This window comes from Aptenodytes patagonicus, chromosome 5 (assembly GCF_965638725.1).
Source record: "Aptenodytes patagonicus chromosome 5, bAptPat1.pri.cur, whole genome shotgun sequence".
Taxonomy (NCBI): Eukaryota; Metazoa; Chordata; class Aves; order Sphenisciformes; family Spheniscidae; genus Aptenodytes; species Aptenodytes patagonicus.
Window position 1 is genome coordinate 21,593,188 of NC_134953.1, and position 25,012 is coordinate 21,618,199.

At 38.9% G+C, this 25,012-nt stretch overlaps 1 protein-coding gene across 1 annotated transcript in view; it reads left to right on the forward strand.

Annotated features, from left to right (window-relative positions):
- Nucleotides 1-2,322: 2,322 nt before the first annotated feature.
- The window catches only part of SMC3 (structural maintenance of chromosomes 3), a 28,169-nt gene continuing 5,479 nt past the window's right edge, over nt 2,323-25,012 (forward strand). Inside the window, exons 1-20 of the mRNA XM_076338987.1 lie at nt 2,323-2,470; nt 6,692-6,767; nt 8,363-8,401; nt 9,230-9,297; nt 9,673-9,744; nt 9,930-10,009; nt 10,597-10,675; nt 12,043-12,160; nt 12,725-12,900; nt 13,075-13,155; nt 13,413-13,577; nt 14,124-14,245; nt 14,665-14,878; nt 16,549-16,652; nt 16,884-16,983; nt 17,482-17,642; nt 19,026-19,167; nt 20,446-20,596; nt 22,163-22,315; nt 24,668-24,819. Coding sequence (XP_076195102.1) covers nt 2,456-2,470; nt 6,692-6,767; nt 8,363-8,401; nt 9,230-9,297; nt 9,673-9,744; nt 9,930-10,009; nt 10,597-10,675; nt 12,043-12,160; nt 12,725-12,900; nt 13,075-13,155; nt 13,413-13,577; nt 14,124-14,245; nt 14,665-14,878; nt 16,549-16,652; nt 16,884-16,983; nt 17,482-17,642; nt 19,026-19,167; nt 20,446-20,596; nt 22,163-22,315; nt 24,668-24,819 — 2,268 coding nt within the window. The 5' untranslated portion in view covers nt 2,323-2,455. The remainder of the gene's footprint in view (nt 2,471-6,691; nt 6,768-8,362; nt 8,402-9,229; nt 9,298-9,672; nt 9,745-9,929; nt 10,010-10,596; nt 10,676-12,042; nt 12,161-12,724; nt 12,901-13,074; nt 13,156-13,412; nt 13,578-14,123; nt 14,246-14,664; nt 14,879-16,548; nt 16,653-16,883; nt 16,984-17,481; nt 17,643-19,025; nt 19,168-20,445; nt 20,597-22,162; nt 22,316-24,667; nt 24,820-25,012) is intronic.

The following is a 25,012-nucleotide window of genomic DNA, read 5'->3' on the forward strand; positions in this document are numbered from 1 at the left end:
AAAGAGGAATGAACTTTAAAACCTGTCAATTTAAAAATGTTTCTATGCCTATGACTGCCCTGAGAAACAAGGATGAGTAACACAGGGTGGTCCTTCTACCCTTGGTCTTTAGCAGGAGGAGAAGGCTGTTGGTGAGAAGATGTCCCAGCTGCTTGTTGTGACAAAACCTTCGCTGACATGTTTCAGCAGAGGTCAGACTGCACTGCCTGGTGTGTGGTGCCTGCTGTGTGGTGCCGATGGAGTCTCAAATGCATAAAACATATTGCTGTTTTCTCCCGCCTGAGTGCTTCACAGGGTGATTTTTGAAAATTACAAGTTTATCTACAATGTGTAAATCTGTGCAATTTATTTACATGCAAATATTAACACAAAAATGGATGTAAATAATTCTTTTAACCAGGTATAGGATTGGTTGAGTGTATTGTGAGGAAAAGTGGGGAATTCGTCTTCCCTTTCTTTTCTAAACTCTCTTCTCCCCCCTGCCAGTGAGTCCCCTTGGATGGGCCAGGCAGCTGGAACACGAAGTACTGGCATCTGCAGTTCACTTTGCCCAGAAAAAGTGAAGAGTAAATTCCATTACACAAACCAATCCCAGAAAGATGTTGTGAGACTCATTTAAGGATTTAAAATTCCCCAAAATCCTAAAATGAAAAGGATTTTGAAAATGCAAATGGAGAAAATATCTTTTTCCCCAAGTGCCATTGAACTGAGCTATTTAAAAGTAAACACAGAACAGTCAGGCAGGAAATTTTCATTCTGAATTTGTTTGTGGAGCAATCATTAAATACTTTAGTTTTTAAGCACCGTGTTTTCTGAAGAAACAATGAGCCATTTCTTTAAAGGTGCAGGTGACATCTGTTACAATAGCCTCCTGATGGGCCTTTAGTAAAACCATTTCATTACATGGCAGTTAAGAATGGTTGGGACTGGGGAGGTTTTCCCGTTAAGCAAGGAAAGTAATTCATCCACCTATTATTCTAGGAGAGGCAGGAACTAGACCGTTCTGTTTAAATCTAATTTTTATTAGTGTTAAGAAGATCAGTACAGGAATTCTATCGCGTGTATAGAAATGTTGGCTACAGCTGCATTTTTGAAGTACTGTCAAATTGAAAATTGTGTTTTCTCTGAGATGTCGTGCCCCTACTGTTGTCACAATAACACCTGAAATTACTGTAACTGAAAGAGATTAGAAGAAAATTAATGTTTCTCTTCCTTCATTTTGCTCATTTTGTGTGTTTGACAGCTTCTTTGGGGAGCTGAACAGCGGCTCTCTGGGAGATAAAGGAGTGGGTACAGACTCAAGCTAATCTTTGTTTTCCTGAGAAGATTTCGCACCATTCCTGTTACTCAGCTCACCCTGGGCACGTACTTGGCTTCGCCCAGGCCTTTCGCGGCGGACGCAGAGCTCGGCTCTCAGAGGCACCGAGGCCTGCCAGGGCGCCTGGGCCCTGCGCCGCGGCACCTCGCACCTGGAGGCTGCTCGGCTCTGTCCGACGCGACTTCATCTTGCCGCGCTGGAGGGACTGGAGTCGGCAGAGTGGGAACAAAGAGCAAAACCGGATGTAAATTAAGTTAAAATTGGAGAAGGGACTGAAATCCACGCCTCACGGCCCTATGCTCTCAGCCCCGCGCAGCCACCGGGGCAGGCCGGGAGCCCCTGGCCTGGTGGGATGGCTGGGCGAGGGGGTGCACTGGGGGCGAGGGGGCACGCTGGGGCCCAGCCACAGCCCCTAACGCTGCCAATTCCGCCTTTTTTTTCTTAATCGATTTTTTTTTTTTTAATCCTCGAATAAAAGACAGGATTTAAGATCAAGGTTTTATTTTACGTTGCGGGTGAGCACTTTTACTGCCCCTGCACCTCGGCAGAGGACAGGGCACGCTGCACAGCGCCCTCCCCCCTGGGGTCAGACCACCGCCATGTCCCGTGCCCTGGCCCGCGGCAGCGCCCCCTCCCACCCCGCCACTTTCCCCCGCTCGGCTCGCACTTGCCTTTGGCGCCCAACCCGCCCCTCAGGGGGAGAAACCACTTTTCCCAACTCCCTGGGGGGACCCCTACTGCGACGGGGGCAGTGTCACGCGCATTCTCTGCTTCAGAGCACCTTCAAAAAGGGCAGTGAGGCACTTTAGAAGCTGAGAGAATGCGAACTCCCTACTGTCCCTTGCGGTGTCCCTTCTCCGGCGGAGCAGGGGCGCGTTCTCTACTCCGCACCTCCCCCTCCACAGGGTACTGAATGGTTCGCGCCGGGTCGGGATGGGGGAGGCTCCGCCGCCATTTTGTTTGCGTGAGGGGTGAGCGGGGCGCTGTGCTGGGAAGTTTGGGGAGGCTGAAGGGGCGGGAGGAGGCGGCGAAGACCCGGGAGTCACGCCGAGCACTCGTGCCGGGAAGAGACGGTGAGGGCGGGCTGAGCGACGGCAGGAGGCACCGGGGCGGGCGCCTTCCCCATCCTTCGCAGACATGTACATCAAGCAGGTAGGCCGTCGGGGTCCAGGCCGCCCGCTTTGTGCGGTGCGGCCTGGGCCTGGCTGGGTCGGTTTGGCCCGGCCTGCTCTGCCCTGCCCTGCCCCGCCCCGGCGCTGGGGGGTCTTCAGCCTCCGGGCGAGCGGCAGAGCCAGGTCCCGGCCCGCAGCAAGAGGCCCGCTCGTGGGTCCGAAGGCCTTTGCTTCGTTCGCCGCTGTCTCGCGGGGGAGACCGCGGCCCTTGCTGGGGGGGGCGTCCCCGGCCCAGCCACGGAGCAAGTCCGCCATGTAGGCTGGTGGGTGCCTCTCCTTCCCCGGTTCCCGCGGCTGGTTTCATTCATTGCAGGTGTGAAGTGGCGTTGGGGGGAGGCCCTCTTGGACCCGGGACTTGTTCGCGGGCTCTCTTGGGACCCTTTGGACGGAGCAGCCCTGGTGTCCCGGACCTCTAGGCGACGGCCGACCCAAGGCCGGGAGGCTCGTACCCACGCGGGGCTCGTACACAAACAAAGGGCTCTCCTCAGCTGTCAGGCGGCGTCTTTCAGCTGTTAAAGTTGTGGGTTCTCTTCTTTTTTACTTTTTTTTTTTTTTAAAATCTGCATGTGGTTTCAGTGGGGAAACGTGACTGTGTTTGGGGTTTCAATTCAAATTGGTTCTGTCTGCCCCTTCCCCCGGGAGAAACAACAGTTATTGTTTGTATTGAGGTGGTGCCTTAGGCCCCCGGGCATGGACCATTTAACTTATACTTCATTCTTGACAAGCAGTCTAGAGCTAACCTTCAGTTAAAAAGAAGGGCCTTGTATGGACCTTTTCCAAACAGTTCTTAAGATTGAGACGATCATTAGTGTTATTTCTGTGCTATATTCCTGCAGTCGTATTGCGTAGTATATTGCACAGTATGGTTGAATTTTTATGGCTGCTTTCGTATCACTGCCTATGCATGTTCATACAAAGCCTACTAGAATTCTCATTTCTCAGCGGACTCAAAATTTACCTGGCTGTCTGACACCCTACGGGTATCTTTATTGAGAATACTTCATGGTGTTTGAAGGTGCATGTTCTACATAGAAATCGGGTTTTCATCGACTGTTCGGCTGACTAGGGAGTGTTTCAGATGCCTTTTGATCGTGTTTTAGTAAATCATACTTATCATTGCAGGTGCGCACATTGCTTTAAAGTCTTTGAATAAGAATTCTTGTTCTCCAGATTTGAATTGCACAAAAGTAAACAGTAGTGAAGATACATAGTGTCAGAGTAAGAAGTCCAAATTAAGTCAGAACAGGGGAGTGAGTTTTATCTAGAATAAAAGAAATTTAAGTGGTCAGTAATCAATACTGTTCTAGGAAGCATAGAAGAGAGCATAACAAGGTGTGAACGTGAGAATAAAACGGATGAGGGTGAGTTTGGTTCCAGCAATATCCCTTATTTTGTTGCTTCCCAGAAATCATTCCTGAAGTTTGAAGATTAAAATTATTTAAGTCTTAATCTGAGGCTATACAAGGCAATAAAGAAGTTGTGATGTTTCAGAATATGTAGGATGGATGACTTGAGAAGCCATCTAGGAAAAAACTTTGAGAGTGGGGGGAAATGGTGTTCAGAGTCTGCCTGTATCATACTCTTGTGGTGCCTAAGTATGTGGGTGGTAAAAGTTTGTGCTTCTATAGTAATGTCCAAGAAATAATGATTGGTTGTTCTTACCTTTTTGAAGAGGCTTTCAGGTTCTTATGAGAATAAAGTAGATGAATTATTCCAATCTGTATGTTTTTACAATATTATCGGTAAACTGTAAAAGTACTAGAGACCAAATTTTTTTCCCATCTTTTCATTTTTTTCTTGAAATCTGGTGAATTGGGAAGCAGCAGTTTGCCAAATGTTGTTTATTTTGTTTGTTTTTTAACTTTTTATTTATTTTTCAAAATCAGAATGAGTGAACATAGTTGCTGTGGCCTAGAGTTGGTGGCAAGACCTGAGTAAGATTTGCTGTTCCTGTTTTTCCCGTTGAAAGCCACTGCTACTGAGGCAAAGCTTGCTATTGTGAAAGTCTCCATCTGGCAGATGAGGCAGACTGTTTGTTTTTTTTAGGGGAGGTGGGGGTCTGTGTTCACAGCCACAGTGACTGGGTAGTCTTCAGTTAACACATTGCCTTAAACTTGTTTTCTGTAGTTTGGTCCATTACATTCTGAAATCCTTAACTATTTCCAATACAGTTGCTTTGGATTTAGATCTGAATACAGTGCAGGTACGTAATGAGAACTGTGTCTTGCCCGAGGAGAGGGAGCATAGACAGTTGCAATTCAAAAGAGGTTTAGATAGGCAAAGTATTGGAGGAAGTGGCAGACTATTGCTTTTCCAAAATAGCTGCTGTTGCTTAGGTCTGATGTTTGATGGTCAAGGATTAGGAATTTTCTGCCTGCCCATATTCTTAGCTTCAGATTCCAGTAATGAAATAATTTTGCAAAGAGGATTTGACAAGGAAGATGTAGTGCCTGGGAAGAGCACTGTGACATATGTGATTTCTGACTAAAAGTTAGTTAGTGTCTTTTAAGTTTTATTTCATTTCAACTTTTATAAACTCGAGTGCTTGATTTGCCGTCTGGCATGGCATTTTCATTCAGTATTAGTGAGATGGTTTTAATCCATTAGTATAAACAGGTGGTAAGCGGAGTTTTCTGTGATAATGCTTGATAATGGGCTGTCACATAGTGGGAGAAAGACTTAAGACCGTACTTGACATGAATAAATCAGGGCACTTTCTTCTCCTAGTCTTCTGTCTAGTAAATTTTATGGACAGGATTTTTTCCCCACCGTTTGTATAATGTGCTACCAGAATATTACAGAATATGAATGTGGTTCTGAAAGTAATTGTTTCTTGAGTTCCTCAGGTGTACAGTTAATGTAGGCTTTTATAGTAGGGGGAAAAGGCTTGCTTTAATGTTTACAGTACAACTTCTAGGCTTTTTGCTGAAGTTTTTATGTGCTTCTTGGATACCAAGCATTATGCTCATCTTGTGGAACATGGGCTATTTGAAGATGTGAGAGAAGGGATGACATGTTAAGAAAAATAGAAAATGGTGATGGGACCATAGACCTTACAAACAAAACAAAGTCTAAATAATTTCACATTCTAAACTTCAGCAGTAATAATATTGAGAAATATCTTGTAAGACGTTTTGCTGTCTTCCTAACAAGTAATTCTTAGTTTATGATAGCTATCACGGTGGAACATTGGCATTATCTTAACAATATCTTGCTTCTGCTGGGGAAGAGCTGGGTGAAGGACATAACGATTAAATGTCGGCTCTAGTCCTTTTGTAAACGTTCTTGCTGAAAGATCTGCAAACATCAAAGCTTTTCAGATGGCTGCTGTCTTTCTGATGTCTTACTGAGCAGAGCAAAGCTGCTGTATAGTCTTTCAGCACAGCTTTAATGTTTGGAAGAGGTTACTGAATGCTGGAATGCGCATGCTGGAAGCTGGATCAATTTCACTGCTGTGTAAAACCGCTGAAGTATCGGGATGCTGTCACTCTGTACCTTGTGTGTTACTTGGCCTGGCAAACCTCAAATAACTACTGAAATTGAATAGTTGAAATTTGACATGCTGTTTGCTGTGTGGCTCCTGAAGTTAATTTCTAGGTTTGTATTTGTCTATTTAGGAAGTGACTTTACTAGAACCACAAGATAGCTTGCTTTTTTACTTTTCCCTTTAGGTTGCACAGTAAAACAAAATAAGACTGTATTGCATGTAAAATAGATAGAGTCTGGTATAGTTTTTGCAGTCTGCAGTTGCTCTACTTGAGAATTTGCAAATAGAATTCTTATGCTGTATGTGGATTGCATTATAAAAATTAAATGTAAATCTGACCCTACTAGCGTAAGTGCTTGTTATATTGGAGTTTTCTTTCCTGTATGTAATATTTGATGCAAATGCATCTTTTTGTGTAGTTTGTTACAAAAAGACTCTCAGAACGCTCTTGTTCACTGTGCTTTGGCCTAGATAAGTACCAGCATCTCTTGTGATGTGGGGAGGAAAAATCTGTCCCTAAAGTGATGCTTAGGTGAGGGGCAAGTTTTGTGATGTAAGTTGCTGATCTTGAGCTGGAAGGTTGAAGTGTGTGCAGGAGGTGTGGGGGAAATCAAATATATTATAATTGATGTAAATATTCTGTAAAATCTCATAGTTCAAAAACTGCTCACGAACAGAGGCAACTTCGTTAAAATAACTCACTCTTCTCATTAGGTAATCATTCAGGGCTTTCGAAGCTACAGGGACCAAACCATTGTGGACCCATTCAGCTCAAAACACAACGTCATTGGTAAGTTCTGATACTTGTCTTTTAATACTAACTAGAGTTGCACTGTTATTTCAGATGATGTTCCCATTAAAGTCCTTTATAGTTTTTAATATTCTGCCTACATTTGATGACTATTTTCTGTTTCAGAAACTTCTTTACAGTTGTCTGTAACATGTCACAAAGTGTATTCTACTTACAGCAAAGTAATGCTAGCATTCAATTTTACTGTGACAATAGTATGTCCGAGTCTTCAGAAATTGAGTGAGGTCTGTAAATTCCTTCATATGTGCAGATCTCTGTATCAGCCAGACCCCCTTTGAAGGCTGTCCTTGCAGGAACAGCAGCAGGGAATTTATGGGATTTCTTTTTTTTTTTTTTTTTTTGTATGCAAGTGTGATCATTTTTGAAAAGTAAGCACACTAGCTATTATAAACTGCTGCAGAGAAGATCCTCTTTCTTCCAGCTTTGGATGAAAGCATTTCTGGGATGTGGATTGTCAAAAAGTATAATACAAGTTTCAAAGTGTAGTTTCATAACACCTAATCTAGCAGCATGTTGTTGTCCACCATTCTTATGCCTCTTCCTATGGAGATGCCCATGGATGCCTGGTCCTGCCTTTTCATTTTCATTGATTTTAGTGACTGTGCAGCAAGTTTGAGACTGCTGACCCAACGGAAAACAGTCAATTTTGGACATAAAAACTTAGTAGCCAGGATTTACTCTGAGACTGGAAAAAACGTGCATGTGACTTGAATAGCATGTCCTATTATGTAATGTTACTTCAGTGGGAGCTAAAACTTTATCCAGGTATTAGTGCTTTTAAAAGGAAAAAAAAAAATTTGGCTTCGCTATTTTTTGCCGTTTTAAAGATCTCATAGCAATCCCAAGTAGTTTTGGGGATGAGGTGAATCTGGAGGGCATGTAGGTAGGAAGGGATGAAAAGCCTGGGATGCTCATTGCTGCTGGAAGGCAAGCAGTTTTGAATTTAATACAGTAGGTGTTGATCTTAAAGATAAGACACTGAGCCTTGCTGAAACACATCAGAATGAACACTGAGGTTACTATATGTTAGCGTAGTGCAGTGTTCTTACACCTTTATTTTTTAAATAGAAATAGTACTTCTTCCAGTCTTTTTAAAACAAAACATTGCTGAATTAGCAAGTGGAGTATTAAGAAGTTCGTACTCTACCTGAAGTTCATACAGTCAACCTGAATGTACAGGCAAGTGATTTCCTTTGGTTAAATATAAAAAAATGATGCTGGGACCAGAAGAATTGGATTTAGGTCTACTGTTTTTATCCCACCAGGAGATCAGTATTGAAAAGAAAAGGATGGGAATAAATAGGATTGGGTTAACCATTATTCTCATTGTGGAATAGTGTTGGAGTTCCTAAGTTATTGTAATGTATTTGAGTGGGGAAAGGGCTGCTCTCTTGTTCTCAGACAATGACTAAGTGATCCACCTACTAAGTTTGCCTCATTCCCTTGAGATTTTGTTTGGCTGTTATATTTGGGTTCTGTTTTTGAATAAATGCATAAATATATGCAAAATTTAATGTACATTGCAATGTTAACTCATGTCAACTTGAGGGTATACTTTGTGTTTTAATTTTCAGTGGGAAGGAATGGATCTGGAAAAAGCAACTTTTTTTATGGTAAGCATGGATTTCTTAACATAATAGCATGGGGATGCTGATGATACCAGGTTTCTTTGTTTTTGCTTGAAGTTGGTTTACCAAATGTTCCTCCTCAGTAAGGAGTGGCAGATTGGTCATTACTTGACAATGATGAAAGGCAGATCTCAATGCACTTGTTTAATACTTACCTTCAGGTTTTCCCCCAATATTTGGCTTCCCTTACTAAGGGCCTTCTAAGATTTTTAAATGGCAAAGAAGTATTTACAGGAGGAAACTGATTCTAAAAGTCACCCACACTGAAAGCTGATTGTGATACTTGCAGTTACTTCAGACATTCTTAGTGGCTGAATTCTAAGCTGATTCCATAGCAGTATGGCACAGCTTATACAACCTTTTAACATATGGTTATGAGGGGGATTTTGTGGGGTAGGAGCATCAGTGGGGGAGCAAAGATGCTAGTCAAAGGTGTTAGCGGCCTTTGTGATGGTAGTCTTTATAAATTGCCATGTGTTAAGTATTTTAGCGATATTTTTAACCTAGCCTGTGTGCTAGGTATTTGTAGAGGAAAGCTCATGAATTCCTACTTGTGCAGCGTTGTTAATGCTTATGCAGTGAACTAGTAAGGTCGTGACAATGAGACGTCTTCAGAGAAATTCTGGTATACAGCTGGCTGAATGATAAACATCCAGCAGACTAAGGTTTTTAATGAAGAAACATTGTAAGATGTTAGCAGTGGTATGACTGTACTATACAACAGTAAAACAGTATGTTTTGAGTTAAAGAAACTGCTGCATATCTCCCTAAAGGAAAGAATAAGTCTTCTGTTTCTTTACTATTTTATTACAGCAATTCAGTTTGTCCTCAGTGATGAGTTCAGTCATCTTCGCCCAGAGCAGAGACTGGCTTTGTTGCATGTAAGTGAAGGTGTTTAACAACAAGAATAAAGAATAAGCTAATGCATTTGAGTGTTACTACAAAAATGGTAAATTGCTGGGCTGTGGATATTTTAAGCCAATTATTTTGGAAGCATCCTTAAACGTTTTTTGTTTTCCTTTGGCAAAAGGGAATTTATTACAAAGTAATACATTATGCTGATAATGCACATTGGTGAATGTGTATCCAAGATTTTCAGAAATAGAAATACAGGTACTGGATCTTATGTAGATGCTCTTGACTCTCAAATCCTTGGAAGGAAAGGGGAAGTGGGATTGTTGGGGAAAAGGGGAGATGAATGAGCTCAAAGTCCTTGTAAGGTGGGAATTATCTAACCAAAATATCTCGTTTCTTAGGAAGGTACAGGTCCTCGTGTTATTTCAGCATTTGTGGAAATTATTTTTGACAATTCGGACAACAGGTTACCGGTAAGTTGAATACACTGCTTCAGAAATAGATGATCACTTCAGACTCTAGTATCTCAGGATTATAGAAGTCTTCAGTACGGTAACTGCTTTTGAGTTAGTTCTGGTAAAAAGTGCCATAAACATTCTGGATTAGTTATACATAGCTACTGCAAGCAGTTGAATTTACTGGGTTTTGTTTTCTTAAGATTGATAAAGAGGAAGTCTCACTTCGCAGAGTCATTGGAGCCAAGAAGGACCAATATTTCTTAGACAAGAAAATGGTGACGTAGGTACTTCTTTTCCTTAGCTGAATAAGACTAGTAGTATTTCTGTAAAATTCTCTAGTCACACCGAACACTTGCATCTCTAGTGTGAAATAAATTCTCATGAGTTCCATGAGCAATACTAATTTAGTTGTGTGGTACTGAGTACCGGTAGTTTGACAGCAAGGACATCAGTCCTTGTGCAATAGACAGCAGACTTTGAATTTACGGTTTAATGCATTCATTAACGTGATGTTTAACTGCTTATATAATATTTCTTTCAGGGTTTTTTTAAATAGAAGAGTTACCAGACTTTAGGTTGTTTCATATCCTTCCTTGTGATATCTTTACCTGTATTTGCCTCCTCTTTGCTTCAAGATGCTTCTTTCTTAATCTCCTTCCAACGTTACAGCATTTTAGATATTTTTCCATTTTTATTCTCATTTCATTTTAGAATTAGCTATTATCAAATAAGGAGGCTTCTTCAAACAGAGCATGCATTGCACATAGTGATTATAGTATTTGATGTATAGTTGTGATACTTTACTGAATATTTACAGCTGTCACTGTTGCTGTAAGTGTTTTTAATACATTCACAATAACATTTCAGGAAAAATGATGTAATGAACCTTCTTGAAAGTGCTGGATTTTCTCGCAGTAATCCCTACTATATTGTCAAACAAGGAAAGGTAAGATTCTTTTTCACAAAGTGGAAGAAATCACTATCAAGAGTATCATGTTTCCTAGATGCCAAACTTAGTTCAATCACTGTAGAAGTAAACCAAAACCTAAATCCATTTTAGTTTGAAACATTTCTTGTAGATGCCGCTTTTGCAAATATTACTGTTTTAGTAGTTTATGTCGATTTTGAGAAAAAAGTTTTAATGTCTGTAATGTTGATATTTAGAAAAGTGTTTTTTTATGGTAATCTTTGCAATCACATGCTTTTCTGTATACTTAAATACAAAGCAAACATAATTCCTGTGACTATTTCAGTGTAAATTCATAGATTTCTGGACCTTAAGGTGAGACAGTAAAGTAATTGTAGAGAATTTTAAGAGGCTAAAAATACTGTTAATGGAGGATGAATGGAAACATGTGGAAGCACCAAAAGTGAACACAAAGCAGAGAAAGGGCTCACAGCATGGCGTGTATTAACTGGTCTTCAAGACCTAAGCACGCTTACCAGAGCTTTCAAAGGACACCCAGATCTGGAGACAAAGGACACATTACTTGTAATGGCTCACAGGGTGGGACACCATGGAGGCACTGATAACTGTCAGCTCCAGAAGATAACTGAAAGGCATACTTAAAAGGGGAATGCAGGAGACTTGAGGAGCACTTGATGGCAGAAATGCTGACACAGCAGTTCAGCCTCTCAAATGTTTATCAGGATAAATTTTCCTATACAGCTGAACGCGTGTATTTGGAAGAAACAACGTCAGCTGGAAAGTCACTTATTTTGTGGTGGGGATTGGTGCACATGACTCTCACAGCTAAAATACACATACTGGTTTTAATATAATACAAATTAGAAACAGTTACCTTCTTATAAAAAGATACAACCACTGAAATGCTATTGAAGGAAAGTGAGTTTTACCTGAGGCTTAATTGTATGACTGATTTAATGTTGTATTAATGAGTGTTTCATGACCTGAATTATTCTAAGATTTATAACCCCTGCATTTTGGTATGGTTTTATGGGGGTGTTTAAACTGTTTGGTTTAGCACCAGGACTACAAAGCCCAAGCTTGAGTTTCTCTAAACATAATTTTGAGCGGGTAATGATCTCTTCAGTTTATGTAATGCTAGTATCTTGAGTTTTAGCAATAACTGGTAGCACTTGAAAATGAACAAAATTCATTACAAACAAAATACTTGCCATCCTAAAGTAATTGTTTCAAAAGGAAAGCAGTATGGTATATACTAGGTATCTGAATCTTCCTGCCAAAGCCTCAGGCAAGCAGGCACAGCAAAAAAAGTGCAATCTTTGATCTGTTGTGGTTAGCCATACATCCAGAGCAGGCTATTGAAATCATAGATCTTGAATTTTCAGATCAACCAGATGGCCACAGCTCCTGACTCTCAAAGGCTGAAGTTGCTAAGAGAAGTAGCTGGTACCAGAGTGTACGATGAACGTAAAGAAGAGAGTATTTCACTAATGAAAGAAACAGGTAAAAATAGTTTAAGAAATGAATTTTTTATGCCACAGTAATTCCATTAAAGGTTTATGGCTTTTTCAGTAAAGCTAATTGCTAGATAGATTTTATTTGTGGTATGTTAAACGATACAGAACATGTTATATTTCCTCCTTGAATTTTAAATATCTCAAAAGATTTAGTAAGTGGCTTCATGTGAGTTTTTAGTAATAAAACTTTTTAGCTAGGCTAATAGGGATATTTGTACTGCTCAAAACACATGAGTGATGTCAGCTGGCAATGATCCAAAAATCAGGATACCTACTGCTATGCAAACACTAAAGTTTATGTAGTATAGTCTATAGTTATTTTAAGTGTGTGAGCCAAGAGAGTACATGCTTGTGTTGCCTTACATAACTAGTATGAACAGTTCTGCTGTTAGGATGGGTTTTTTTGGGTAACTTTGGACACGGGTTCTCCTTTTCACATTTCATAACTGTTGACAAATAGGTAATCGCTGGAGGAGATTCGGTAGCTTTAAAGGTGTGGGAATGCATTAGTGTGTTTAACTGAACTTCACTCTTGTCATCTTTTCTAAAGAGGGCAAGCGAGAGAAGATCAATGAGTTGTTGAAGTACATTGAAGAGCGACTGCATACCCTAGAAGAGGAGAAAGAAGAGCTGGCTCAGTACCAGAAATGGGATAAAATGAGGAGAGCATTAGAATACACCATTTATAATCAGGAGCTTAATGAAACCCGAGCTAAGCTTGATGAGGTAAAATATCTTGGCTAATACAAAATGACATGAGCTGTTGATTTGCTTTTTGCCAACGTTTCCTTGATAGAATCCTGTCAATGTTCTTCACTACTTTGACAAATCATTTTCTTTCTGGAACTACTATTAAAACAGAATCTTGCTACTTAAGCTATTGGTGATATTTCCATACAGCTTTCTGCCAAACGAGAGACAAGTGGGGAGAAATCCAGGCAGCTGAGAGATGCACAGCAAGATGCTAGGGATAAAATGGAGGTAAAAATACTTTTAACAAGGGCTCTCCAGTGGTGTGTTTTGCTTTGTGTTTGGGTTTTTTTTTGGGGTGGGGTGGGGTGGGGGGTGTCTTAAAACCATGTTAAATTCTAATTTATGCTTTCATCCTGTCTGGAAAGGGGAGAAGTTTTTCACACTTACAGTGTATCTTGATCTACTTAATAATGATCGTGTGAGTTTTGATACATACTGAAATGTGCATGCAGTGTTTAAGATACTACATACTTAAATTTGCATAGGAAATAGAACGGCAAGTTCGAGAACTGAAAACAAAGATTTCGGCAATGAAAGAAGAGAAAGAACAACTTAGTGCTGAAAGGCAGGAGCAGATTAAACAGAGGACTAAATTGGAGCTGAAGGCTAAAGACCTGCAGGATGAATTGGCTGGCAACAGTGAACAAAGGGTACGTTAACAGTGGTGAAGTCTTAAAATGCCGTTGGCACATGATGGTATACTTGTACATTGAAGTTTTGGTTTTTAGACTGCGGCCTTTCATTATTTTCTAAGGTTTGCCAGACAGATATCTTAGTTTCTTGTAATGTCTCTTGTGTGCTTCTAGGGGATATAAACATAGACTCCTGTGTTATGATCATTTTTTTATCATCCTGCACACTGCAAAATCAAGCGCCTATAATTCTCTTGATCTTAACTGCTGCAAGTATTGGGAAGGAGGTTTTTGTTTGTAGCACTAATTTGAACTTGGTTGTTTGGCCCATACAGACCTTCCTTGCTTGCATAGTTCAGCTTCTTGAGAATGCTTCATTTCATCCCTCTTTGCTATCCTGATTGGAACTGAATTCACTTCTGTTAAGTGTTGAAACAGCGTAGTATCAGATAAGCAATGGCATCTTGCAATCTTACAACTAAATTATTCTTTAGAAGCGTGTATTTATCTAATAATACATCCTGATACTATTTAACTTTAAATACTGCTTTGTTTGACTTTCAGAAAAGACTGTTAAAAGAGAGGCAAAAGCTTCTTGAGAAGATTGAGGAGAAGCAGAAAGAATTAGCAGAAACGGAGCCAAAATTCAACAGTGTAAAAGAAAAAGAAGAGAGGGGAATTGCTAGGTCTGTGGCATTCTACAGCGGGGAGTCAAAGCATTTTTAAAAAACCCTAAGATACTGTCAATGCTATCTATATGTGCAATTAACTCAAGAGTTGTACTTGTTGCTTGAGAATGGGGTAGCTATATATACTACAGATGGTCTGTAAAAACCCTCCTTTATTGTCGGGGGGGGACAGTATTTGGTGAAACTAATTTTTAAGCTTAACCACGTTTGTGGGCTATTGTCGACTTTTTGTTTTGTGAAGTCTTCTGGGTGATTTTATGATCTATAACATGATCCTTTTTGTTAGGGATTTGGTGCTTAAGTTTTAGAGCCTGGTTTGACACTTTTTGAAAATTCTTATGGTAATTCTTAACGCTTACTCTTAATAAATTCAAGATTTCTTTATAATACAGCATTGCTTTCCCTTCTCAAAATAGACTTGCACAGGCTACACAGGAAAGAACAGATCTTTATGCAAAACAAGGTCGAGGAAGCCAGTTTACTTCCAAAGAAGAAAGGGATAAGTGGATAAAGAAAGAACTGAAGTCTTTAGATCAAGCCATCAATGACAAGAAGCGGCAGATTGCAGCTATACACAAGGATTTAGAGGATACAGAGGCAAACAAGGAGAAAAATTTGGAACAGTACAGTGTAAGTTTTCAGCTTATTACTTCTCAGTATTTTTGAGAGAAGGGTTAAATACTCAATCTGATCTTGCACAATTAGACTTCAGTGCCTATTTATAAAGGAGGATGAGACTTTCTGGTTGGGTGAGGTCTTTTAAAAATGTGTTATTGAAAACATCTGCAGATAAACTAAACTCCCTTTTAGCACTGCATCTAACTTCACTCTGTATGTGACTTTCTTTCTGGTACTTTCCCCTGTGTTTGGCCTGAGTTTTCAGGAAGAGACTTAGACAACAGCAAGGCAGATCTATGTTGAACATCGCCATTTCATATAGATAACAATTTGTTAAGTTTTCATAGAGGTCTGAGTTGGTTGCTTTCACTCTTCTCTTATTTTCCCTAAACAGGATCTTAAACTGTGCTGCAAGCACTGCAACTTTGCACCACGATTGCAGCTGGTTAGAAGTTGCATCCCTATCCATGTTAGGAGATTAATCTGTCTCAGTATTTTCTGCATAACTTTTAGATTGTAATTTCCATTCAGAAACAGCTCTTACACTGCAAACACAGCAGTACAATCCAAAAATATCACTCCTGCTAGGAGCTGCAGGAGTGAAAATCCCTGCACTTATGGTGGGAGAGCATCCAGTGCCAACGTTGCTACCCTGTGTGTGCTGATAGACAGTGTTCTTGGTCTTTGTGTAATAATATATCTACTGAAATCGAAGATCAGTCTGACAAAATCTAGGAATGTAGTTGTGCAGAGACAATGGTCTTCTGCTAAAATACTGTTTGGATGGGGCCCACATTAGCAAAGTAATGATTCTCTGAGTCGGTGAATGAAAGAAATGGCATTTACCACTGACTGTAATTGTATTGTACTGCTCAACAGGAATTCTATAGAATTGAAGAGGTTAAATTTGAGGTGGCCTTTGATTCCTTTTGTAAACATGTCTTGGTTTTCTTTTTCTCCTTAAGGAAGGTCAATTTATGCTTAGGCTAAGAGTTGTATAGCTTTTTGTTGTTCAAAGGGGAGGTGTCTTGGGTGAATGGGATAGAGAGCTTGCAAAGTTAGATTGGAAAAACTTGGTTATGTTTTGAGAACACAGCTAGTCCCCCTGCACATAGATAACTATGAAAATATTATCTGAGTGCTAGCCCTGAGCGGCTTTGAAAATTGCAAGTGTTAAATGAGCAAGGGGAGGATGTCTGTGCATTGGCTTAAACAGCATGCTGTTGACAGCAGCTGTGGTAAAGTATTAGTACTGCTGGAGAGCAGGCTAAGATTTTTTGACTAATAGCAGTATGGCATGGTATGCAAGACTAGTATGTATGTTCTTATCACAAATGTTATTTCAGAGCATGATTACACATAGGTGTATGATAGTTACTGTTTTGATTCAGTTTCTTACTATGACTTAGTGAGCCATTTCACTCGCATTCAGTGAGTAATACCCGGATGCACAGTTCAACTCAGTGCCTGCCTTGCAGTCCACTTGATAACTTCACCTTGTTACTGCTCCCTTACAAAGATGTATTTATTCTTAGTGCTTTTGCAGTTTGTTGTAAACTGGTTAAAATGTTTGCAGGAATTGTTTCTGAATTTTAAGTAGTAATTTAGTATTGAATAAAAGTGATTTTTTTTTTTTTAACATAGAGAGCTGTAGTTTCATACTGTTCTGTTCTTTGTGCTAGAAACTGGACCAGGATCTTAATGAAGTGAAGGCTCGTGTTGAAGAACTGGACAGAAAATACTATGAAGTGAAAAATAAAAAGGATGAACTACAGAGCGAAAGAAAGTTAGTAATTAATTGAAATATGTCTGAACCTCACATAATGTGAAGGACCCCAATTGTGTAGTTGTTAACATGGCATGTAGGTATTTTTTTTTAAATATAGCCTTGTATGAGCTCCTGCACTTCGCCTTCCCATTAGATTAGCAGTCTTTGAGAATAATAATAATAATAATACTACTAAAACCCTCAGACTTCATTCACACTTAAAATATTTTAATTATTTTTGTTCTGTAGTTACCTATGGAGAGAAGAGAATGCAGAACAACAAGCTCTTGCCGCAAAGCGGGAGGATTTAGAAAAGAAACAGCAGCTTCTCAGAGCAGCAACAGGAAAGGTAAGATACCTTGTATTTGAGAATTCCACATGGAAGGGAAGCTTTTCTCATTCTTAAAGGACAAATCATAGTCATGTCTGAAAGATACGACAGCTGTTTCTTTTGGTTATGGTCTTACTGTCATAATTAAGATGGACAAATTATATTTGTAAGCTGAATTTTTCAAATATTTATAGCTCTAGAACTACTTGGAAATTAGTTTTGTAAGCTCAAGGTAATTGGGGAGAGGTAAGTAGACCAGGTAGAAATGGAATACTTCTAAAAATTTCTTTTGATACCTTTTTGCTTTCCTTTAAAAAAAAAAAAAAAAAAAGAGACCCTGAAAGGTGGTGGACTCAAATACTTCGGTATCTTCTGTTAGAGCTGTAGGTTAGTTAGCAGGAACTTGGTGAAAAAGAAGGTTATGACTTTCACAAAGTTAAAGGTAAAATGGATATTATTTCTACATCTCTTAATTGCAGTTAATATATAATTCAATAATAAGTTATATTTTAACAGGCCATTTTGAATGGTATAGACAGCATAAACAAAGTTTTGGAGCACTTCCGTCGAAAAGGCATAAACCAGCATGTTCTAAATGGCTATCATGGCATTGTGATGAATAACTTTGAATGCGAACCGGCTTTCTACACCTGTGTTGAAGTTACTGCAGGGAACAGGTAATTACATGCTCTTTAGTGTTACTTAAGTTAAAGCAGCTGCAATGTTACAATTTAGTTGTTGGTGCCAGTTGCTACTGAAAGTTTTGTTCTTTTGAACTTGAGCTCTCATCTTTTTTTTTGTCGAAGTACCTTCTATATAGCATGATCAAACTGCTATTCCTTTGAGAAGGAACTAAGAAGAATCCTGCCTATCTAAAAATTAACCCTAGCTGCTCTTGATTTTGTCCAAAAAAACCTAAAACAAAACGACACAAAGATGCCCAAAAAAGGCCCCGGACCCACACTCCTGACATTTATGAGAAGGATTGGTGGTGAGGCTGAGCTATACTGAATAAAGTGGATAGCATCTTCTGGTCTGGAGAATTCTACAGTAAGCAATGCTGATGTTTCAGTGATAACAATAAGAATTCTTTCACTTACACTAGAAAATCTCATGGGTGAGGATGATCTCTAAACTGCCAAAAAAGCTATTTAAAAAAGCTATTTAAAAGCTATCTGAAAAGATGCTGACTGTTAATGAGTCTGTGTGTAATGTGTGTTCTAGAAGTAAGTGCCTGTTGGGTGATCTACCGCTTCCTGCAGCATCTGACACTTCAAATTAATTTGTCTTTTCATGTTACAAGTCCCCTGTTCCAATTCATGAGTAGTCATACAAATTCTTGTTCTAATGAAATGTAGATAGTGGCATAAGGGCAGGAAAGAGGACAGAGGTGACATGATCTTGCAAACTATCATATGGAAATGTTGATGCTATCACAATTTGAAATGCAGTCCCTCATCTGAAACATCTGTGTCTGTATGAACAAGGGTGTTTCTTCGAAGTACTTAAGTTTTCTCTGAATCCTGTTGTGCCCCATAGTTTGGGAAAAGCAGTAACAAGCAAACTAGTTCAACTTGCAAAAGAAAGATCACTTATTTCAATCCCTCTGATGCTAGTCCCAATCATGCACAGAAAGGTAGATGTGGTCTCTGTTTCTGTTGATTGTGTACAGAGGCGTAAGATGCAAACTCTGTAAATCCATGCAAAGAGGGCTGAATATTGTATATTGAAATGGTATGGAGGACAGAGGTTTGCAGTTGAATGAAAAAAGACTGTGTACACAGTGACACTGTACGCATATTGAGCTGCTCTTGTGACTGGAGGGTGGAATGCAAAATTCTTGCCTGATTCTATTGTAATGAAAGCGAATAGAGTGTATCCACTTGCTTATTCTAAGGCACAGGCTTGAAGAGAAAATGTAATGCAGCTTTATGTTGATATGTTGTTTAGTGGTACCTGCGTGCTTACTGTTTCCATACAAATATGTTAGTGCTTTTAGCATAGTAAAGTTTTGCTTATTTGTTGGGCATTTATTTGTTTGTTAATTTGTTGTTAATTAGGTTGTTTTATCACATTGTGGATTCTGATGAGGTCAGTACAAAGATCCTTATGGAATTTAACAAAATGAACCTTCCTGGAGAAGTTACTTTCCTCCCTCTGAACAAGCTGGATGTTAGAGATACTGCTTATCCTGAGACTAATGTGAGTTAGAGTTCCTTTTGAACCTTCCTCTACTTCATAATTGTAAAGCCTCGTATTTTGAGTTGCTTGTGTATATTGCTTATTGCCCACAACTTGCTTTGCTGTTGAATGTCTGCAATTAAATACTATTTCTAATGTATGCTTCTCAACATAAAAAACTCTGTTACAGGAAAATACTTAACTTTCCTACCAGGTATTTGCTCTTTAAAGTTTAACTTCATCTTACAAGTAAATAGGTGATACTAAAAAGAAGTAGAATTTTATTGTAACCTGATAATCAATAATTGCCTGAATTACTGAATTGTAATTCTTTAAGGTGAAATGCTGCCATGGACAAAAGCTGAAGAGCCACGTTACGTGTTACAGCTGTAACATGTAACAATTTCTCAAAGTTATTGGAAATGAGTTGTGGTTTTATATTTAAAAATGCATAAATAAACCTTCAGTGACAACCATTTAAAAGTAATTCTGAAATACATTTCAAGAAAGTATCTGCTCTTATTTGAAATTTTAGTAGTGAATTAATTGTGTAAATGTTAACTGCTTCCTACAATAATCATGGTAGAATAAGTTCTTTAAAAATAGTTTGTTTTTTTCTTTTTTCCTCAGATAAATGTAGGAAAAAATAAACAGGAAACAACTAGACTTGTAGCATCTTTATTTTGGGAGGGCTTTAACACAGTTTTACTAGTAATGTTTGTGTCCTGCTCTCTACAGAAAGGAATAATTTTTTGGAGGAAAAAAATTGTACTGCCAATTTATGATACTTACTCAACTTGTTTCAGTAGCAATTTAATACTCGGATGAGATTCCTGGCAGACTCTTAGTTGACTTAAGGCTGAAGCCTCGCTGTTAAAAGCTAAAATGGCAAAATCTTGCACTTGATTTCCATAGTGTTTATGTATTTGTCTTGGGAATGTTCAGTGAGTGTGTCATCCTTCTACCAACTGACAGCTGTTTATTTCCAAAGTATCATTCACAATATTGTGCTTTGATTTCAGGTTTGACATCCTGTATGTAAATAACTATATACACAGCTCCAGAAGTCTTCATTCTAGAAGTTTATTGATTGTGAAGCCAATGTTAATATTCAGTGAATTTGAGATATGCTAAACTTTTAGAAATTCTTGTTATAAGGCTAGAGTGTATTCTGGTTTTACTCTTGATGGTAGTTTCTTTTTTCCAGGGCTCTCTTGAATTCTGTGTATGAATTAGTTGCAATATACATGCCATATTTGTATCAATATGTTGTTCTCATTAAAATCACTGTCACTTCAGGATGCTATTCCTATGATCAGTAAGCTGAGATACAATCCAAGATTTGACAAAGCTTTCAAACATGTTTTTGGAAAGACTCTAATTTGTCGTAGCATGGAAGTGTCTACCCAGCTGGCCAGAGCTTTCACTATGGATTGTATTACTCTGGAAGGTAAATATTGCAATTTTTAAAATTATTTATTGTAAAAATGGGATGGCTGGAATGTGAGGCTCACTAAGCATCGTCTGTTAGTGTTGTCAAAATAAGATTACTTTAAATAATAGTATACTTGAGTGAGATGTACAAGGTTGCACTTGGTGTTAAGTACAGTGCTTAAAAATACAGAACTTCTTCACAAGCCGTTTGAATTTTCTTATGATCTAAAAGTTAGTAGCTATGTATCTCCATCCTGAGAATTGTAAAGCAGATTAGGTTTGTATTAATCCAATTTGTTGTATCCAATTTAACAGGCGTTTGTTTTCCTGGAGTATTTATGGTGTTTTCCACAAACTAAAAGCAGTGTTTAGGGTGTGAATGTACGGCCTTAATTACTGATAAGTGCAAGGTGAATTCTTCTGCATACCAGACTGTGGTTTAACTTCAGCCAGCAACTGAGCCCCACACAGCCGCTCGCTCACTCCCCCCCCCGGTGGGATGGGGGAGAGAATTGGAAGAGTAAAAGTGAGAAAACTTGCGGATTGAGATAAGAACAGTTTAATAATTGAAATAAAGTAATAATATACAAAGGAAGTGATGCACGATGCAATTGCTCACCACCTGCTGACTGATGCCCAGCCAGTCCCCAAGCAGCGGCCCCCCCGGCCAGCTTTCCCCAGTTTATGTACTGAGCATGACGTCACATGGTATGGAATGTCCCTTGGGCCAGTTGGGGTCAGCTGTCCTGGCTGTGCCCCCTCCCAGCTTCTTGTGCACCTCCAGCCTTCTCAGTCGGTAGAGCATGGGAAGCTGAAAAGTCCTTGACTAATGTAAACACTGCTTAGCAACAACTAAAACATCGGTGTGTTACCAACATTATTCTGGTACTAAATCCAAAACACAGCACTGTACCAGCTACTAGGAAGGAAATTAACTCTATCCCAGCCGGAACCAGGATACAGACACATTTACATGTTATGTTCTCTGAAGTAATCTATATCTCTTGTTAATTGCCTGTTCTTGAAGGGAAGATTGCTCGCAGGCTTATTGTTGTCTTTTTGTCTCTTCAAGTCAATCTGAAAAAATTTCTAGGGATGTCTGAGGAGGAAATGATTAATTTTTCAGTGGTAGTATACTCTACAAGCCACAGATGATGCTAATTACTCAGGCTCTCTTTTGTTTTCTCCCTCACAGAAGATCTGAGGTTTGTTTTTTTTTTTTTTTTTAAACTGGTAGTGCTAGGCATTTACATTTTCCCCTTAATATAAGTATTTTTTTCCTTCAAGCTGCATGGTTTCAGAAGTTAATTAAAAACAAAAAAAAAAATTGGCTAATGCTTAAAGGAGATCATAGCTCTCTGTGGTCTTGAGGAAGGAAATTCACTTTAAATTGAATACAGAAATAAACATTTCCCTAATTACTGTAAACTTACATATGTGATTCCTGATACTGGTGCAGCATTTCTGTAGGTTAGTTGAAATGTTATAGTTAATCTGTTAAGTTGTGTTGTAGAAACTGCTCTGAACATTATGGAGAGTGTGTAGCGTGCAGTTTATAGTCTCATTCTGTTAATGCTCTTAGGTGATCAAGTCAGCCATCGTGGTGCTTTGACTGGAGGTTATTACGACACAAGGAAATCTCGGCTTGAATTGCAAAAAGATGTTAGAAAGGCAGAAGAAGAACTTGGTGAACTCGAAGCAAAACTCAATGAAAACTTACGCAGAAACATTGAAAATATCCTTTTGTTCTCAGGGAAAGGTTGTGTGATGACAAAGCTCTTGTTTTGTGGTTACAGTAATAGATGAAAAACAGGAGACTAACAATGCTACATATTGGCTGTGGCATTTGTTTTGACTGTTGCTTGTGCAACCTGGTTTTATATGTTACTGTAGAGATTTTAGTAAAAAATAAATCAATGATAAAACAAACAAACAAAAACACTGCATGTGAAAATTGGTGTACAACCAGTGAAAATAACAGATTTTAAAACATCCATTGTTTATGTGCCTGAATTGCATTCTTTTTTAAACATAATTTTTAGATCAATGCAACTAGTTAAGAAATAGTTTCTATTTCTACCATTGCTCTTAATCTTTTGCTAAAACTTCCATACTGGGGAAACTTGACTGAAAAATAGTGATTGAAGTACACCTTGTCCAATAGTTTGCTTCAGAGAGTGGCTGGCACTGTAGGCTTCAGAAAAAAGGAGCTTTAGTAATCTGTCCCTGTTAAAATTTGATCTCGATCTTTAAAGTTTAGAGATGGGGTTAAACCCTTAACTTTGAGGCTTTCTATTCCTTCTAGAGTTTGTTGTAATAACTACTATAACCAGATATTCTTATCTGTGTTAATCTTCACTGCCTCTTCTGATTCATGCTATATTTTTAGTACTTGTGTCCTGAATTGGTGTGTTACATAGTCCACTTATGCTGTGGGGAGGAGATGGAGAGCCTTATATTATAATTAAGCTCTGAGTTGCTTGACGGTCTTGGTCTTTTCAGTGTCTTTGTACGAAAAATCAAGTAACTGTCACCTTTTACTCTAACCTCTTTAATGCTACAGTGTCCTTTTGAGATCCAATGTCTAGAATTCAGGGGTAGGGGAGGCTTATACAATTTTCTTCTCCTTTATCCAGGTCATTCTGTCCTTTGAACTGAACTCCTTTGTTTTTTGACCTGCAGCAGTGCCTTAGAGACATTTTTGGGGCAGCAGATAAGCAGAACACTGAAGCCTATGCTTAGATCCACAGCTGGTTAGCAAAACTTCAAAAAGTATGTACTTATGTCTTAAGTCAGTGGGAGAATGTTGAAATGGTCTGTTAAACGTGACTTAAATAGACTGAATTTGCCAGCTGGCTTTACATGCACCAGCAATAATGAATGTTATTCATTATTTCTTACTGTTACCTGTACACAATGTGCAGGACTCAATTTGTGTATCTACAATTATTTATTTATTAAGTGTGGCATTTTCTCCTTCCTTACATCTTTTTCTAAACTACAAATATGTAGGCATATGGTTTAAAAGGATTTGTGCAGAAACTAATTTTAACACTAATGCCAGTGTGCATTGTACAGGTAGCCTGCTTTTTGTAACTAGGAATGGGAGCTTGAATTCCTGCTGCTTGCGGTTAAATTCCCCAATTACCTGTTGGACCCTTTGGTTTCAGTATAACTTTTAACCAGGACTACTATTTTGGAACTGAGAAATCTTTCTTGCTATCGTTTAAGTCAAAATCTTTAGGCCTGGCTTTCTTTTTGAGGAGGGATCTATAGAGGATTTAGGTAGAGTGCTCATCTAACTGATAGAAATTCCTGTGCGGCATACCCTTCAGCTGTGGTAGATCAGGGACTATAATAAGAGCTGTTACTGCAGTTTGACAGTAACTTGTAGAACGTACCACAAACAGACCTCAGTCATTTTGAAAGTAAAATACCCATTCCTGTTAACTTTCTGTTCTGTAGCTCATTTAGTTTTCGCAGAATGTTTTAAGTATGTAGTGAAGTGTTTTACTGTAGCCTCTGCCTAGGGGAATTATTTAGTTTTTGGGGCATTTAAGTTGATGTCATGTTAAAATATACATTGTAGTAGGAGTAACATGATGTTAGCAATTCAACATAAATTAAAACAGAATCCTCTGCAAGCTCTGCACCATGACTATATCAAAATTAGCATGAACAAATTACACTTTTTGCCTCAGAATTGAGTAAGGGATAATTGAATTGTTCTAATACTTCTTTTTAAATGTAGGCATCTGCTCTTCTATATTTTTGTAAGATCTGAGTTTTCCTTACAAGTTCATATGCATCCCTGTGTTCTTCTGAGTGCCATGTTGTAAAATTAACAGCTAAATGAATCTTTCCTTGTTTGTTCTTGGTGTTGATAAGGGTGCTCAAGTTACTTCTGTTGATGGTTCTTGATTTCTCCTGTACAACTGAATATGTTGGTTTTGTGGGGGTTTTTGTTTGTGGGTTTTTTTTTATTTTGATGGCAGCTGGATATGCCAAACGGAATAAAAATTGAAGGTACTAGTAGATATAAAATGCCTTTTAAAACAAGGACAGAGTTTTCCTTAGCCCGCGGTATGGATTAATAATGAGATTGACCAGCTAATGAACCAAATGCAGCAAATTGAGACACAGCAGAGAAAGTTCAAAGCCTCTCGAGACAGTATTTTGTCAGAGATGAAAATGCTGAAGGAGAAAAGGCAGCAGTCTGAAAAGACGTTTATGCCTAAGGTATAGTATGGGGATATTGAAAGCTGTTACTGGTTTTATATTAATTGTTTCACTAATATTACTGTAAACTTGCATTCCTTTCTGGTTAATATCATAATATGAAATATGAAGACATGACTAGAGATATGTCACAAAAATGTGTTTATGTAAACAGAAAAGTGAAATTCATATAAATCTACAGATCACTTTGAGG